General features: G+C 32.5%; 2 protein-coding genes across 2 annotated transcripts in view; one reads left to right on the top strand and one right to left on the bottom strand.

Moving 5' to 3' along the window:
- LOC133283783 (ENHANCER OF AG-4 protein 2-like) overlaps positions 1-1292 on the top strand; it is a 33571-nt gene extending 32279 nt beyond the window's left edge. The window contains exon 13 of the mRNA XM_061480695.1: positions 1157-1292. The gene's annotated coding sequence lies outside the window, so the exon portion shown is untranslated. The remainder of the gene's footprint in view (positions 1-1156) is intronic.
- A 4133-nt stretch (positions 1293-5425) lies between these two features.
- LOC133283784 (uncharacterized) lies at positions 5426-9957 on the bottom strand. Its single transcript, XM_061480696.1, has 3 exons — positions 9472-9957; positions 8759-8889; positions 5426-6524 (listed from the first exon to the last, which is right to left on the bottom strand). Exons 1-3 carry the CDS (start codon positions 9661-9663, stop codon positions 5774-5776), a joined length of 1074 nt encoding a protein of 357 aa, XP_061336680.1. The 5' UTR covers positions 9664-9957; the 3' UTR covers positions 5426-5773.
- Between the last annotated feature and the right edge of the window lie 5624 nt (positions 9958-15581).

Here is a 15581-nt window from a genome sequence, read left to right as displayed (position 1 = left end):
AAAGGATATGCGATGATGTTTTGCAAACTGACAAACATCACAATTAAAAGACTCAACAGATTGTGACACAAACAAAGATGGAAACATAGACTTAAGTAAACTAAAAGGAGGATGACCCAAGCGCTCATGATGAAGCCAAATGAGAGAATCTAAAGTAGATTGACTAGCCATCAATATCTAATCCCTGGTGCATTTTGCAGCAAATTCTTGAACCAGATAATACAACTCACCATGTTCCTTATCAACTCCAATCGTCTTCCCCGTGGTGAGATCCTGAAAAACACAATGAGTAGGGAAAAATGTTACAATGCAATTTAAATCTGTAAGCTTATAAGTAGAAAGGAGATTGGTAGAAAGTTGGAGAACATGAAGAGCATTCTTGAGACACAAGGATAGTTGAATTTTAATGTTACCAGAACAGGCAACTGATGTATGTTATCTATTTTCTTTGTGGAATTTCTTAGCACAGGTAGGCTGGGCCTGATGCATCATCCACCTTTTAAACCCAATGGAGCTCTCTTGTGAGAGGATGTGTTAAAGTATATAATATAAACCATTATAGAGGCCCTCATCTAATAGCTTAAGCTTTTAGGTGAATTGGTTCTTTACATATACTAAATAAGGGAATCCTAAAATAAGGAAACAAATCTTGAAATATAAAGAAATAGGGAAACTAATCCTAAGAAATCCTCTTGGATATTCTAACAAAATACTGGAGACATCCTTATTTGTTGCAACTTTAGTTATTACTTGCACTTTTCTTGAGCTGTCTTAGATACTTTAGCTCTTATTACTAATTTACTTATATCGAAAGACATGTTGAACATTTTCTTATGTCTGATTTATGTCAAAGATTATTTTTCTAATTCAAGTAGCTATTTGTACTTTTTTCTTCCTTGATTTTTGATTGAGATTCAACAATATTGGAGATTGAGCTGCTTTTAGTACTTCTTCACACCGTTTTTATTCAGTTACTTTTATATTAAGGCATAGCCCCAGTATTTTAATTGCATGGAGATTGCTTGAAATTGTGCTATTTTACGATAAGCCATTAAGTACTTGCAGATAGAATTGGCATGGACATAATAATGCATGAGTTGTCTGTTAACCTTTCTATATTGCTTAAGAGGAATCTTGAGTAACTTGACTATTTCAGGTTTTTCGTAACAAAGATGTGGAGACGGTGATTACTTTTATTTTCAATGCGGTCACTGAACAAAGAATAAGGTCAGACTTCCATCACATACGAAACTATAGATCTTTTAGGTAAATATTTGACATGGAGGACGGACAATTTTTTTAGTTATGTATTTTACTGACTTCAAATTTCTATCATTCTATGCAAGAGCATGTATAATTGTAAAGATAGTTCTCATGAAGGTTTCAAGAAATCTAGTAAATTATTCGCGATAGGCTGACATTTTATTGCACATTGCAATGTCTTGATTGTTTTGTTGTGCTGAATGCTGATGCATGTATATCTCCTTGCAGTTAGAGTTAGTTTTTCTGTATTCTAACTAAAAGAAACTTGAACTAGGAACGTCTTGTAATTAGATGTATAAATCTTCTCTGATATATGGCATTCAGCATTCTGTCTTCCCCCTCCCTATGATTATTTATTGAAGATTGGTGATTTACAGTCACTTGCCAGATGCTTTATATCCTAGCTCATTGTGAGGGAAGATAGGAGATTGTTATTATCTGCTTTCATTATGTTTAGAGAATATGATTTTTTTTACTCCATTCCACTAGAGAAAGCTTGAGGGATATAGTCTCCTCGGGGAGTAGCAATTTTAAATGTAAAACCTGAGGACTCGTCTTTTTTTAAAGAAATGTTTGATATTGAATGGGGCCTTGGCTCCCGCAAACTTGCATGTGGATCCATAACAGTTATCTAAATTAGAGATGTGATAAGTGTGGTGTATTTAGGTATTATTGTGTAGCTATAATAAGTAATGTAATTTAAGAAGTCTTGGAGACTAAATCACGTAAACAGTGTGAGCAAGGTAGGGGTAGGATGATTGGAGTTCTTCGTGAATTATAAGACTCAGCCTTTGTACTTTTATTGTGCTTAGTTCTTTGGTGGCATGGACTCAATGTAGCACGTACGCTTCAAAAAATCAGAAGTGTCGGTTTCCAACACTCTACACATTTCGACACGGTATCCGAGACGCGGTCAACATTCCTGACATGTTGATTATTTCAACATGCGAATTTGATCGTGTCCGACACGGTGATGAAGAATGCACAAAATAATAAGTACTCCAATTGCGTTTAGCACATGATGAAGAAGAAGTTGTGCAATGAGTCACAATGCTATCTTTTGAAGCATAGGTGCACAAGCACCCACCAAGCTTTGGGCTCCATAGAATATCGATTTTGGATGACATCATAATCTCTAAAACCCCCACTCATATTAGCAAAGTCCACATACTCCAAATTTATTTTATTTTAGTCCTCCAAGTTAGGAAAATATCTCTTTATACATTCTTGTCTTTCTTGATTAATCTCTTGATCCTTGTGTGGAGGAATTCGACTAGAATCTTCATTAAGTCATTGTTCACTATAGTATTTAAAAGAAAAAAAGAAAAACAATTAACAGATTATATCAAATAAGTATTGAATTCATTCATATTTAAAAGCTTACTTGGGATTGAAAGCATGTGCCAAACAATGAGGTAGAGTTGAATTTTTAGTCCAACGATCCATAAGAATGCCATGCATCACTTCATAAAAAGTTGAGGTCTTATTCATCCTCTTCAATTCATGAAAGTATATAACTTTCTTTACTTTCTCAATAATCTCATCTCACATATCATAAATCAAATGAAGATAAGGTTTATCAGTGTCACAAATCCTGATCATATTATAAATGGGAGTAGTGAAAGCAAGTATGTAATCAATTAAATCTCACCAAAGATCATTCAATATCTTATGTTTCACAAATCTCGCCCTCCCCAGATTATCATATTTATACATACTCCATTTTCACTGATTACCATATTTTGGAGACTAGTTTTTATTAATTTGAATATCTTTAGTATCTCAATTATGGAAGTAAAACGGGTTTTAGCTATAGAAAGTAACTTCAATCCCACAAGCTCATTAAACATTGAAAGTCTTTAGAATGATTCACTATGAAGTTTTTTATTGAAGTAACATCTCCAACTATTTCAGAAATCCAACCACATTCCTTATATGCTATTTGATTATTCTCCACATTTTTAGGAGCACATATGTTTTTCACAACTAAATTTAGTGTGTGAACAACATATGGTGTCCAAGTAATAGACAAAAATTCTTGCTCAATAAGTTGTCCTATTCCCTTGCAATTTGCAGCATTATCTGCGATTACTTGAACCACTTTTTCATACCCAACTTCTTGAATTACTTTTGTTAATAACCTGAAAATAAAATGCCTATCCTTATTTCTCTCTTGAACAATCAACTAATTTAAAAAACATAGCTTCACCATTAGATGCTGAAATTAATAAGTGGCCTCATTTGTGAGTCACTTCATCCACCACTCACAATGCTAACACCCTTCTCATTCCACCAAGCTCGAATAGGTGCACACAACAATCTCTTGGTGGCAAATAACCTCCGTTATTATGATTCGCGACATAAGTGAAGGCAGCTTGAAAATATGGGTTCCTTGCTAAATTGAATATCAATACCGTTAAATAAAACATCCTAACAATTAAGTGATTTAATTCTTCTCTCACCTCAACATTGAATGCCCTCTCAAGAGGATTCCTAGTTGAACTACCACCCTCATTTCCACTTCTTTTTTTCAGTTTGAATATTTGGAAAAACTAGAAGGGGGTAAAAGTACATTTTTTTGTGCATTATTTTTTAATCTCTCACTAGCTTCTGGTTCTATATTCTCCATCTCTAGCAAGTCTTTTGTCTGAACATGTAAACATTTTCCAATCCTTTACTGGATAATTTTAACAAATGAGCCCTTATTGTAGTATACGAACTTTTAAAATCCTTCCCACAAAAATTGCATTTCCAAGATATATTTCGTCCTGCTTCCGTTCCAGTGCCTACTTTGGTAACATAATTCCACTACTTGCAATACTCGAATCCATTATATAAAAATAAAATAAAACACTAGATCAATAAAATAAAACACTAAATCAATAAAAATTTCTTGTATATAAAGTTTAAACTAATAAAATAATAATAAAAATATTAAACCTACCATTACAAAATGGAAAAAGTGTTTGTTCTTTTAAATGACACAACTTATGTCATTTCACTCTCACAAAGAGGTGAGACTCACATCTTTATTTTTTTTGTTCATTCTCTCTCCCTTTATCTGTCTTTTTCTCTCACTTAAAATGACATAACTTTACATCTTTTAAAATGACACACTTTTCCCTTACAAAATCCCTCCATTACTGAGCCAATAACAAAAACAAAGCCAAGAATCAAAAAATTAAATACTAACTCCACCATTGATGCTAGAATCCTCAAATTCAACATAAACCCCACATGGGATACCACCAAAACAACCTCTATCTACATTCTGAATAAGACTAATGCCCTTATCTTTTCTGGCTCATCATCGGAAAAAGGGATTTAATAAATTTAATTCTAAAAAAAAAATGTGTCGGAACGTTGACCGTGTGTCAGAAAAAGTTGACTGCGCGTCGAAAACGTGTCGGAACATTGATCGCATGTCTTAAAATATTGACCGTATATAAGACAAATGTCGGAATGTGTTGGAGCGTGTCCGACACACATTGTTTTAAAAAAATTGCGTGTCCATGCATCGCACGAGACAACTCCCTAATGCTGCTCTCATGTAAAATATTATATATACAGTTGTTCAATTGGAGATCTCAAGTATTATACTTCCACAATTTTGAGAGTTGGTTATTTGTTTGTCCATTTTGTTATTTTTTATTTTTGCAACTTTTTTATTTTTTGTGAAATTTTACTAATCAATTTTCTGCAACACAATTTTTTATCAAGTTGGTTAGTCATCAAAGGATTTAATATTAAGGCTATATTGGGTAACACAAGTATCTTGAGTAATAAAAGAATAACTAGTATTTATATTTTGTAATCATATAGGTAATATTCACAATGATGAATTTGGATTTACAAATTCATTCACTTATAGTTAAACGATTTTTCAACATTTTATTTATTGACAAAAGCCTTATTTAAGGTGAGAAATTTTAAGTTTGTTTTGGTTGTAACGTTTATTGACACTATGACTATGAACATTTATTTATTACTAAACCCCTTAAGACGTACTCACTAATATAATGTTTCCAAACTAATTCATAAGGTTACTGCCACCATGTAAATTTAGAAAGAACATGATGAAGTGACCCAATTTCTAAAATAACATATGAGAAGACAAATTGCAAAGTAATCATACTACACATATCTATAGGAGCAAGCTAGACATCTGTTCAAAATATTACATTCACTTGCAAGGTGCCCAATCTCACAAAAGCATAACTATGACTATACAAAAAAATAGGTGAATGCTAAGGTTGAGGAAGATGGTCCTTTTCAGTCCTACATTCTTAAGATGGCCATTGGGCAGCCAAGACTATGTTAAAAAAATAAATTGAAGTATTTTCTGGCATAAGTACATTGCCTCTATCCAGAGAGAAATAAAATGTGATATTTGATATTTTTTCCCTTCTACTTTGTTTTACTTCCTCCAATTTACCCATTGGTGTAGTGGCTAATGATTCCACAGCCTGAAAAAAGGGATCAAAATTGTTTTGATAAATTACTATATATATTAATCAATTGCAGCTTTATTTTTTCGACCAGTTATTGGCTTAGGCAAGCTATCAAAGATTGGTTTTGCAATGGCTGCAGTTGAAAAGGCCTGTAAGTCTGGTTTCAAACTCCACATTGAGGTTGGCCAAATGGATGAGGAGCCATTGTTATCCTGCTCTTGTAAACATGATGTACTTGATGATTTCCTCACACCAGATGAACCTTCAGCTATAAAAGCATCCCCCATAATACCATTTAGGACAGGATTCAAACCACTTGATTCAGAATCAGTTGTCACTGCAGTTCGGGTTACTGCTTTCTGTCTCAGAGCTAAGCCTTTTCCTTTTTTTGATGGAAGAACACCATTGCTGCTATTATCCTCCCTCAAAACCAACTCTGGTATCTTGGTAAAGTCAGCTTCAGATTTCAGACGCCTCCTGGAATGTTTGTCATTCCATTTATTGGTGTCAACTTCCCTGGTTTCTGCAGCTGGTTCGATATCAAACTTTTCCATAATCTCTTCCATAATTACATTGACCAAACTCTTGGATTTCCGGTGATGAGTCAGTGGTCGACCAGACATAGGTGAGTTCGTGGAGAATGAATCATTTTCTGAGGAACCAGAGGTCGCTTTAAGTCCATAGTAACCCTGTAATGAGTTCATGGCTGGAGAGACCTTCCACTCTGAAGACTTCATTCTCAGGGACTGGAATGATCCAAGCAGTTCACGGTTTGCATGATCAGGTGGACTGTAATCAGAGTTGCCATATCTGAAGGGACAATATATAGGAAAGAAATCACTCAGAAGTAAAGATATTAAAAAGAAATTATGTATTGAAACAAACAGAAATAGGGAACATTGTAAATCTATTTTCTTGTAGTACAAATTCTTCTGAAATTTCCAAATAAGCCTGATTTATGTTCATAGGTTAACCAGTATCAATTTATATGGTAAGGAATTTAATACAAATGACAGATTACAACATAGTTATCACAAGGCCTAGAAGATACCAAATGCAGCATAATTACTTTAGAATGCAATTCTTAAACAGCAATATTGAACGAAGACAACATTAAAGCAGCATTCAAGAAACAGAGGAATATATCTGCGACAATTAGAGCCCAGTACTAGATTAATGTCCATGAAAGTAGTGTGCACCATTTCACCTTCCTAAGAGTCATTACCACCACCACCACCTCATTTTACATAGCTTCATCACATTTTAGAGCTTGTTGGGATCCTTCTTTTTTTAAGCTAGAAGCTTTTTTTAAGCTAAAGCTGAAATAAAAAAGAGAGCTTAAAAACAAAGTTAAAAGCTGTTTGGTGATTACATAAAAAATTTAGCTTAAAAATTACTTAAAAACACACATTTCAAGAAAACTCTCTCTCTCTCTCTCTCTATCTCTATGACTCTTCATTTCAAAAAAAGCACACAATTCAAAAAAAGCTGCTAACCTGTTTTGATCCTATCTTTTTTTAAGTTAGAAGCTACTTATAAGCTAAAGTTAAAAAAAAGAGCTTTAAAAAAAAGCTAAAAGCTATTTAGTAATAACATAAAAAATTTAGATTAAAAGTTACTTAAAAACACAATTTCAAGAAAACTATTTCTCTCTCTATCTTTATAGCTCTTCATTTTAAAATAAAGCACACAATTCAAGAAAAGAAGATAAGCTTAAAAAAAAAAGGTCCTCCTAGGAGCTTTTAGCTTTTAGCTTTTTTCTTCATTATAAAAAAAAGAATTTTTCATTATAAGAGATTTTCGTAAAACCTGTTTGACCTAACTTATACTTATAAGTAGCTTCCAGCTTCAAAAAAGAGGACCCAAACAAGCACTAAGAGCTTAAAAAAAAGCTCCTCCTAGAAGCTTTTGACTTTTAACTTTTTCTTCATTATAAAAAAAAAAAGTTTTTTTTTTTTTTTTCATTATAAGAGTTTTTCTCGAAATCTGTTTGGCCTATCTTTTAAATTATAAGGAGAAGAGAAACTAAAAATAAGAGGATCCAAACAGACACTTTATACAATCTTTAAAATGAGCTTTTTCTGAACCTAAATCTGATATTAAGGCTGTTGGACAAATGACAACCTGACACTTCCCAACTGTATCACTACAAATTAAACTCTGCAGAAATATAGACCAGATTGGTGAATTCACAGTTAACAAAATGACAATATCTTTAAAATGAGCAATACAGATTACAGAAGTCAACCAATGTAATAATCGAGAAGCAGAGTATGGAAATGATGGATATGAGTATTTTTCAAGAATAGCATCATACTTAAAGGAAGAAAATAACATGAAGTAATAGAAGAATTTGGTCATATGATAATAGAACATAATAAGGGAAAAACTGTAATTTGTAGAAATTATGGTTACAAGAAATTTAAAAGTAAAAGAATTTGACCTAATGCTGTAAGAAAAATAAGGATTTAATTTTGATCCATTAACAGTGTTAAAATTATTACACTATTAGTGAACAACATGTAGTCAACTACATTAAAAATGTTACAATGCCTTCACTACAAGCGACAAACTTAAATTTCTACAATGATGTGGCCCTGTCTTGTTTAATAATAGTGTAAAAAGTTTTACACTGACAGTAAATACAATCTAAAAACCTACTACTTTATTGTATTTATTTATTTTCAAACATTACAGCATAGAATTTCATTCTAGATACATTCTCACCTTCAACTTCGTATTCTTGTTTGTCTGTACAAGCATGTCCAATATATGCAATTAACCAAGCACAATAAAGAACTTAGCTAGCTATTTTAACATAAATCACTCAAAGTATCAAACTCCCAAAGAAAGTTACAATTTAAGGTAAGCAAACCAAACCCCCCGCCCCTCTTTTTCTTTTTCTTTTTCTCCCCCTTCCAGTCTCCCTCCCTTTGTTTCATGCAAGATATTTTTTCAAATATTTCAATAAGTAAAACTAAAAAGGATAACACCTAGCTTCTTGTATTTAGTGTTTTTCCTTAATGCAATAGACATAAACATACCCTGTAGTACTGGAACCATTTGATAAACAAGGAGATGGAGGGTGCCTTCCCGGTAGTGGAATGTGGAGAGTTTTAAGCGCAAACATCTGATGGTCTGTAACAAGGCCATTCATCTTTTTGATGTCCGCAACCTACAATTTCCCAAAGAAAAAAGAGCTGAAGAAATTACACTTCATTATGTAACTCAAATTGAAAAGAGAAGGTAACTTAAGCAGTAATAAATTAATAATACAGCCGAATGTTTTCCTCCTTTCAAAAGTGGAGGAGGAGGAGAGCAATAACCAACAATTGATGTTAACATTAAGGGGTAAACACTTCATCAAACACCAAAAAACATTGGAAACAAAAAATATCATAACCATTTCAAAAAAAAAAAAAAAAAAAGACTTTTCACCCATATTAATATCTGTTCCTGTTACTCTCTTTTTTCCTGAATTTCCTACACAGATGGTGGTTACAACCAAAATATTTCAAAAGGTCATCATATCAGAAAGAGGCTGCACCCAAATGTGCCACAAGATTTGACTCAAACGTCACCGTATATCAGCATCAAATTCCCAAGAAGAAGGGTGCTAAAAAAAAACCATCCATAACACAAATTCTAACACTTTCTAAACAATCAAAATGCAGCTTGTACATAACAGAAAGAAACGTTAAAAAAAATAAAGATAAAAAGATAAAAAATTGATTTTGGAAAAAAAAAAAAATTGTACCTCAACACCATACTTGATTGCGATGCCAACCAAGGTGTCCAATTTGGAAATAGGGTGCTCGATGTAGCCAAGTCTAGAAGGAGATGAAGACAATGGAGGACTACGCTCTCTACTGGGTACCTCTCGATCATAATCACACATTAAATTATCGTAATACTCATTGTTTTGCTCTTTCCACCTTTCCATTTTCATCTCAATCTATCGAATCAACAACCCAAACCCTTTTCAGATTGTCGTGTTTTGCGTTAATTCAAATGGGTATTGGCCAGAAATCGAATCGGGTTTGGATTCAGAACGAGAAAATTGAGATTCGTAAATATCTATAAAAATAGAAGAATGAAAAGATCATGGAAAATACAGAGCAATTGGGTATTGCGAGAATGCAACTTGTGGACCTAATCGCGTTTTCGGGATTTTCTTGTTTTGCGTTCCTGATTTCCAATCTCCGTTTTGTTCCACTTTCTCGGGAAAACGAAGGAAAATGGAAAGCTCTTTCTTTTCTTTCACCTTTTATTTCCCCCAGTTAGAAAGAAAATAGGTCATGGCCTTCAGTAATATTCTCTGTCATTGAAAAATAATAAAAATAAATAATTTAGAAAAAAGTGAATAAAATTAGAATACTAAAATAAAAATAAAAATAAAAATCTATAGAAAATAATGCGTAGTTAAAATTATAATAAAATTATGAAATCCAAACAAATTGTTGGTCAAAAACTTTGATAGAACAAAAAACATTTGAAAAGTCAGATATTGTTATAAGTAATTTACAGTTTTTTTACGCAAAATTTCCATTACCCGATAACTAGTATTGTTAGAATTGGACCAAATCAAATGGTCTGGTTAGTTTATTTGTCGCGTACTTAAATGGTTATGGTTTAGTTTAACAGAAAAGCGGCAAGATATTCTTATATCAGTGTGTAAGAATTAGAAGTCTTACACTCAATCTTGATTATTGATCCACTTGTATACAATAACTTATATTACTAAAAAATTAGTGCCTTTGGATATAAGTGAGATCAATGGTCAAAATTGAGAGTGTAATTTACACTGGTATAAAATAATCCTGACCCAACAGAAAAATATTTATACAGTTACTGCAGATGAAAGTTATCTGCATTTACTCCCCAAAATAACGTCATTTTGAGATTGAAAGATTAAAAAATTATAATTATAAAGACTATAATAATCCTGAAATAAATTAAAATTATAAATACATCATGATTTTTATCCCAAAATGACGTTGTATTGGGTTTACTGCAGATACTTTTATCTGTAATAACTGCAGAAAAAGCGAACCCTTAGTTTAATAATTGAATTTACAATCTAATAACTTTAAATTAGTCAAAATAAATCAACGTTCAATTATATTTATCATGTTAAACAAGATAAACACACACAAAAATGAATGAGAACTATTTTTTTTTCTTTCCTCTTTAATGGATTTCACCCATTTTTTGTATGTTGTGTATAACACCTCGTATTTCGTAAACATATTATTATACATAAAAATGTGGTTTAAAGGGTAAGATTAGTGAAAATTTTGAAATTAGGGTCAAATTGCATAAGAAGGGTAAAATGATAATTTACCAAATACGTAACCCGAGATAAGAAAAATTGAGTAGTAGGTCTCAAATGGTAAAAATAATGCCGGAAATGAATTCAAAACGAAAAATTGAGTGGATAGGCAAATTTTGAAAAATTTGATGAATAGTGACTTTTCCGGTGTAAAATACTGCGGTATAATTATACCGATAAGTGTGAAATTATGATCAGTATTTCTAGGAAGTAAAAATATGACGTGAACAAGAAAAATACGTAGGTTATGAATTTGTGGATTAAAATAGATGATTTAAAAAAGCTAAGTAACGTATGGGATCCACTTAAGTGATTTAAGTGACAAATGGACAAAGTAAGAGACAAAATATGATTTTTCTCTCTCCTCTTCTCTTTTTCCTCCCGTGGGTTTCTCCATTTTTAAGGGTTAGAGAGCTTTTCAATTGCAACTTCTATTTAGAGCCATTTTTGAGAGAAACTTTCAACTACAAAGTTGTTCCCCTTGAGATTGTGAGTGACTTTCATGTAGAGTGCACCTTATGGAGATCATTGTGTGAGGAGAAAATCTCCATTTTCAGCCACAAAATTTGGAGTATTTTGGGGAATTTTGGTGCTTTCTTGTGTTGATTGGTTGGTTGGAACTCATCCCCTTGGACCATTGGAAGCTATTGGTGGTAAGTTTTCACATTCTCAAAGAGCTTTCTATGAGATCATAAAATTAGTGAGCGATTTGGTTATGTATGTTGAGTTATGGTAGTTGGGAGCATTAAATAATATGTCTCCTTTGGAATTAAATGCTTAGAATGATAAATGATGATGATTGGTGCAATAAAAATTATTGTTATTTGGAAAATTGTAACTTAGTGAAATTTGAGTTGAATTTCAATACTTTGTGAAATTGGTATGTTGTGTAATTGTGTAATTGAGTTGTGGAGTAATTGGATGAGTTAATTATAGGATTGTATGATGTGTGGAAGTGTGGGATTGGATTGAATACCCCTAGGTTGGTGGGCATGAACAATTCGACCTATTGTGGTCATGGATGATTTGATAATGTAAAAATGATATAGTTGATGTTGTAAGATGGTAAATGGTGTTTAAATGGATGATAGTATATTGTGATATAGTGGAATTGGAAGGAAGAATGTGGGATGTATGATGTATGTGATAATTCGACCTATAAGGGAAATTGGAGGAAAATGGTTTGAAAAATATTGTAAAATCAATGGTTGGTGCATAAACGGTTATGATGATGAGTTAGTTCAAGGATTAAAATGATTGAAGTAGTTGAGATAAATGGAAAAATAGCCTTAGGCTTAAGTGGTTATGTTGGTTAGTATTATTGTGAAGTTAATTAATTATATGCAATTGGTTGTTGATCATTGTTATTTGATCAATATAGGTTACCTCGCACGGACGCAATAGAAGTGGATTAAGCTTGGAGCTTACGTGGAAGAGCAATATTTATGGAGTTGAGGTAAACCATTGGAACTTGGGTTTGATTCCCTTGTGTGCTCCACCACACTAGTGGAAGGTTGTGGTTGGATTTTGTGCTTTATGACATTGTGTGAAAATGTATGTTCATGCATTGTTGTTTTGATTGTGTGAAATATTTGTGATCTTTGGCCAGTAGATGTGCGTGGTTTGGATTTCCGCTGGAGATATCCTTTGGGGATTCCGATTGGGTTTTGTTGTGGGGCCGACTTTGGAAGCGGCACCAGGATGATCCAAACGTGGGACTTTCGCTGGATAGGGCTCATGAGGAGTTCCAGTTGGGTTTTGCCATGGGGTCGTCTCATCCATAGGAGAGGTACCAGGAAGCATCTCGAGAGTTATATGATGGGGTCCTTGAACGGAATCCTTATGTGGATGTTCTTGAATTTATGCCCAGTTGTTTGGTGATTTTGTATGTTATGCATTTTACATGATGTTATTTATTGCACATTGAGTGAGCCATGGGGTGGAGTGATCCTCTAGTACCCTTGGTTTACTGAGATATATTTGTATATCTCACCCCGCATTTGGGGACATCATTTCAGGCTATAGTGAGCATGGAGGAGCTTCGGGCAAGAGGCCCGCTTAGTGGAGGAGTCGAGCATGATGTGCATTGGGAGAGCATGACATTTTGGAGGACTATATTTGATGCACATAGTATAGTGTTTAGTATTTTGGACTTAGGTTTTGAACATATTGCATGTTGATATTGCCATGCTTTTGGGTGTTCATAACTATATGCTAAGTCTTTGTAATTCATGTATACTTTATGCCTTTTGATTATATTGGTATTTTGTTGAGCATGAGACTTGTCCATGACCACATATGTTGTATTTTGAGGCATTGGAAGACTTGAGATGTAAAATTGGCCATTTGAGGTTTAAATGGCAATGGAATTGGGAATTATTGTAAATGATGCATTGATTAATGAATATGCATGATGGAAGGGCCTAGAGCCTACATTAGATCTTGTGTAAGTGGTAAAATGAGTAGTGAAGTGTTAGGAGTAGATTACATCACCCATTTTGTGTGTTAAATGTTGTCATCTGTCATTTTTACAGTAGGGTAATCGATTACCTTTCTTTGGTAATCGATTACCTAAAACAGGGGACGCAAAATTGAGCCATTGCGATCAAGGTAATCGATTACTTTTTCATAGATAATCGGTTACCTAGTTCAGTAATCGATTACCTATATCAAGGTAATCGATTACCAAAAACAGGGGAGCCCAAAATTGGCTAATGTCTTATTCTGGAGTCTTTGGTAATCGATTACCCAAAAATGGTAATCGATTATCACTGTGTAAATTTTGAAAATGTGTTTTTTTTTTAAATCTAAAATAAATGGTATTGCTTGGAGGGATGATAATCAGTATGTTTTATGCTTCCGCGAGTTTTGCATTTACAACTACGACATTGTTTTAATTAGTTACGGAAATGGTTAATTGTTTAACAATGAAGATTTAATAAAAGAAAAAAGTTTACTCGTAATTTAATTAACTTAATTACTGTGATTGTAACTACGCTTAATACCATATGCAATGATATTACCGGTACATAACGGATTGTTACATTGAGTGAGACAAATTATATCATATAATATGAAAATATATTTCCCTCAATTAAATTAGGTTAACAATTAACATGTCACTTTCCTTTTCTTTTCTTTTCTTTTTTATTTTACCAGCACAATCTTTATGATAAGGATCTTGCAGTATCTTTATCATTTATGTGATTTCCATCAAAATCCTATGCACGATCTTCAGTAACTGATAATTTTATGGGAAACATAGTTGTGTTATTGTTGTAAAGAACCAATTCAACCCAAAAGCTTAAGCTGTTGGGTGAGACTATATTAATAGTTTTATATATTTCAACACGCCCCCTCACTCGAGAGCCCACTGGCTTAAATGATGGACAATGCACAGGCTCACCTACCTGTGCGAAGAAAGAAATTCCATTTGAAAGAAAGTGGGGGGCGGTGATTTTTATATTAAAAACAACAAACAGTGGGAAAATATTTCTGCAGTTAATGCAGATAAGTTATCTGCATTTACTTCCAAAACGAGGTCGTTTTGGGATTAAAAGATTAGAAAATTATAATTATAAAGACTATAATAACCCTGAAATAAATTAAAATTACAAAAACATCATGATTTTCGTCCCAAAACGACGTCATATTGGGCTTACTGCAGATAACTTATCTGCAGTAACTGCAAAAAAAGTGAACCCATTTTCATTTTACATCAACGAAACAATATCAATTTAAAGAAAGATTGAAACTTTCATAATGTGAAGTGTGAACCCTATATTTCATAACAATACATTCTTGAACGAAATTTCTTCACTACAGAAAATGATTTCAAACTTTTTTTGTGTCAATAGATAACTAAAAACTTATTTTTCAAAAGCCCCAAAGAAATTCAAGGTTTGAATGTATCGATTGAAAATTTTTTGAGAAATTTTCTAAACTTTAATGTAATAAAACCAAGAAATTCAGATTCAAAATTTTCTTAAAATATTCAATGAAAACATGCATATGATATATGGTTAGAAAACTCTCATTACGTAGAACAAAAATCATAAGGTTTTCAAGATCAATTTAGAATTACTTTAATAATTAAAAAAAATTGGGTCTTATAATCATATATTGATAGCTTTGCTACCAAATAAAGAAGATAATTTTTAACCCATTGGTCAAACTTAAGAGCAGGAACGAGAAAATGCTAATGCATGGATGACTAGTATAACTTTATATATGTGGAAAGCTGTTGCTTAGTAATTTTGAATGTTTGTTAAAAATTATATTATGTTTTACTGATTGAAAAAATATATTAGGTTATACTTTTTTTATTAATTTTATTGCATTTCTTTGTTTTTTTTTACTCTTGTAATTGTGAATGTTTGTTAAAAAATTATATGATTTTTTAAAATCTTATTAATCCATATTATAAATTCTATTAAAATCCTTTAAAATTAAATCTTAAGAAATCTTGATTATAAAAAATGTCTTTTGAAAAAGTCTTAAAAGTCCCTCCAATTATAAAAAATTTTATCTAAAAA

The sequence above is a fragment of the Gastrolobium bilobum genome, unplaced genomic scaffold (genome assembly GCF_033153095.1).
Source record: "Gastrolobium bilobum isolate Gb01-03AN ecotype WA unplaced genomic scaffold, APGP_CSIRO_Gbil_v1 utg47317, whole genome shotgun sequence".
NCBI lineage: Eukaryota > Viridiplantae > Streptophyta > Magnoliopsida > Fabales > Fabaceae > Gastrolobium > Gastrolobium bilobum.
This window is presented reverse-complemented; position numbering and strand designations above follow the sequence as displayed.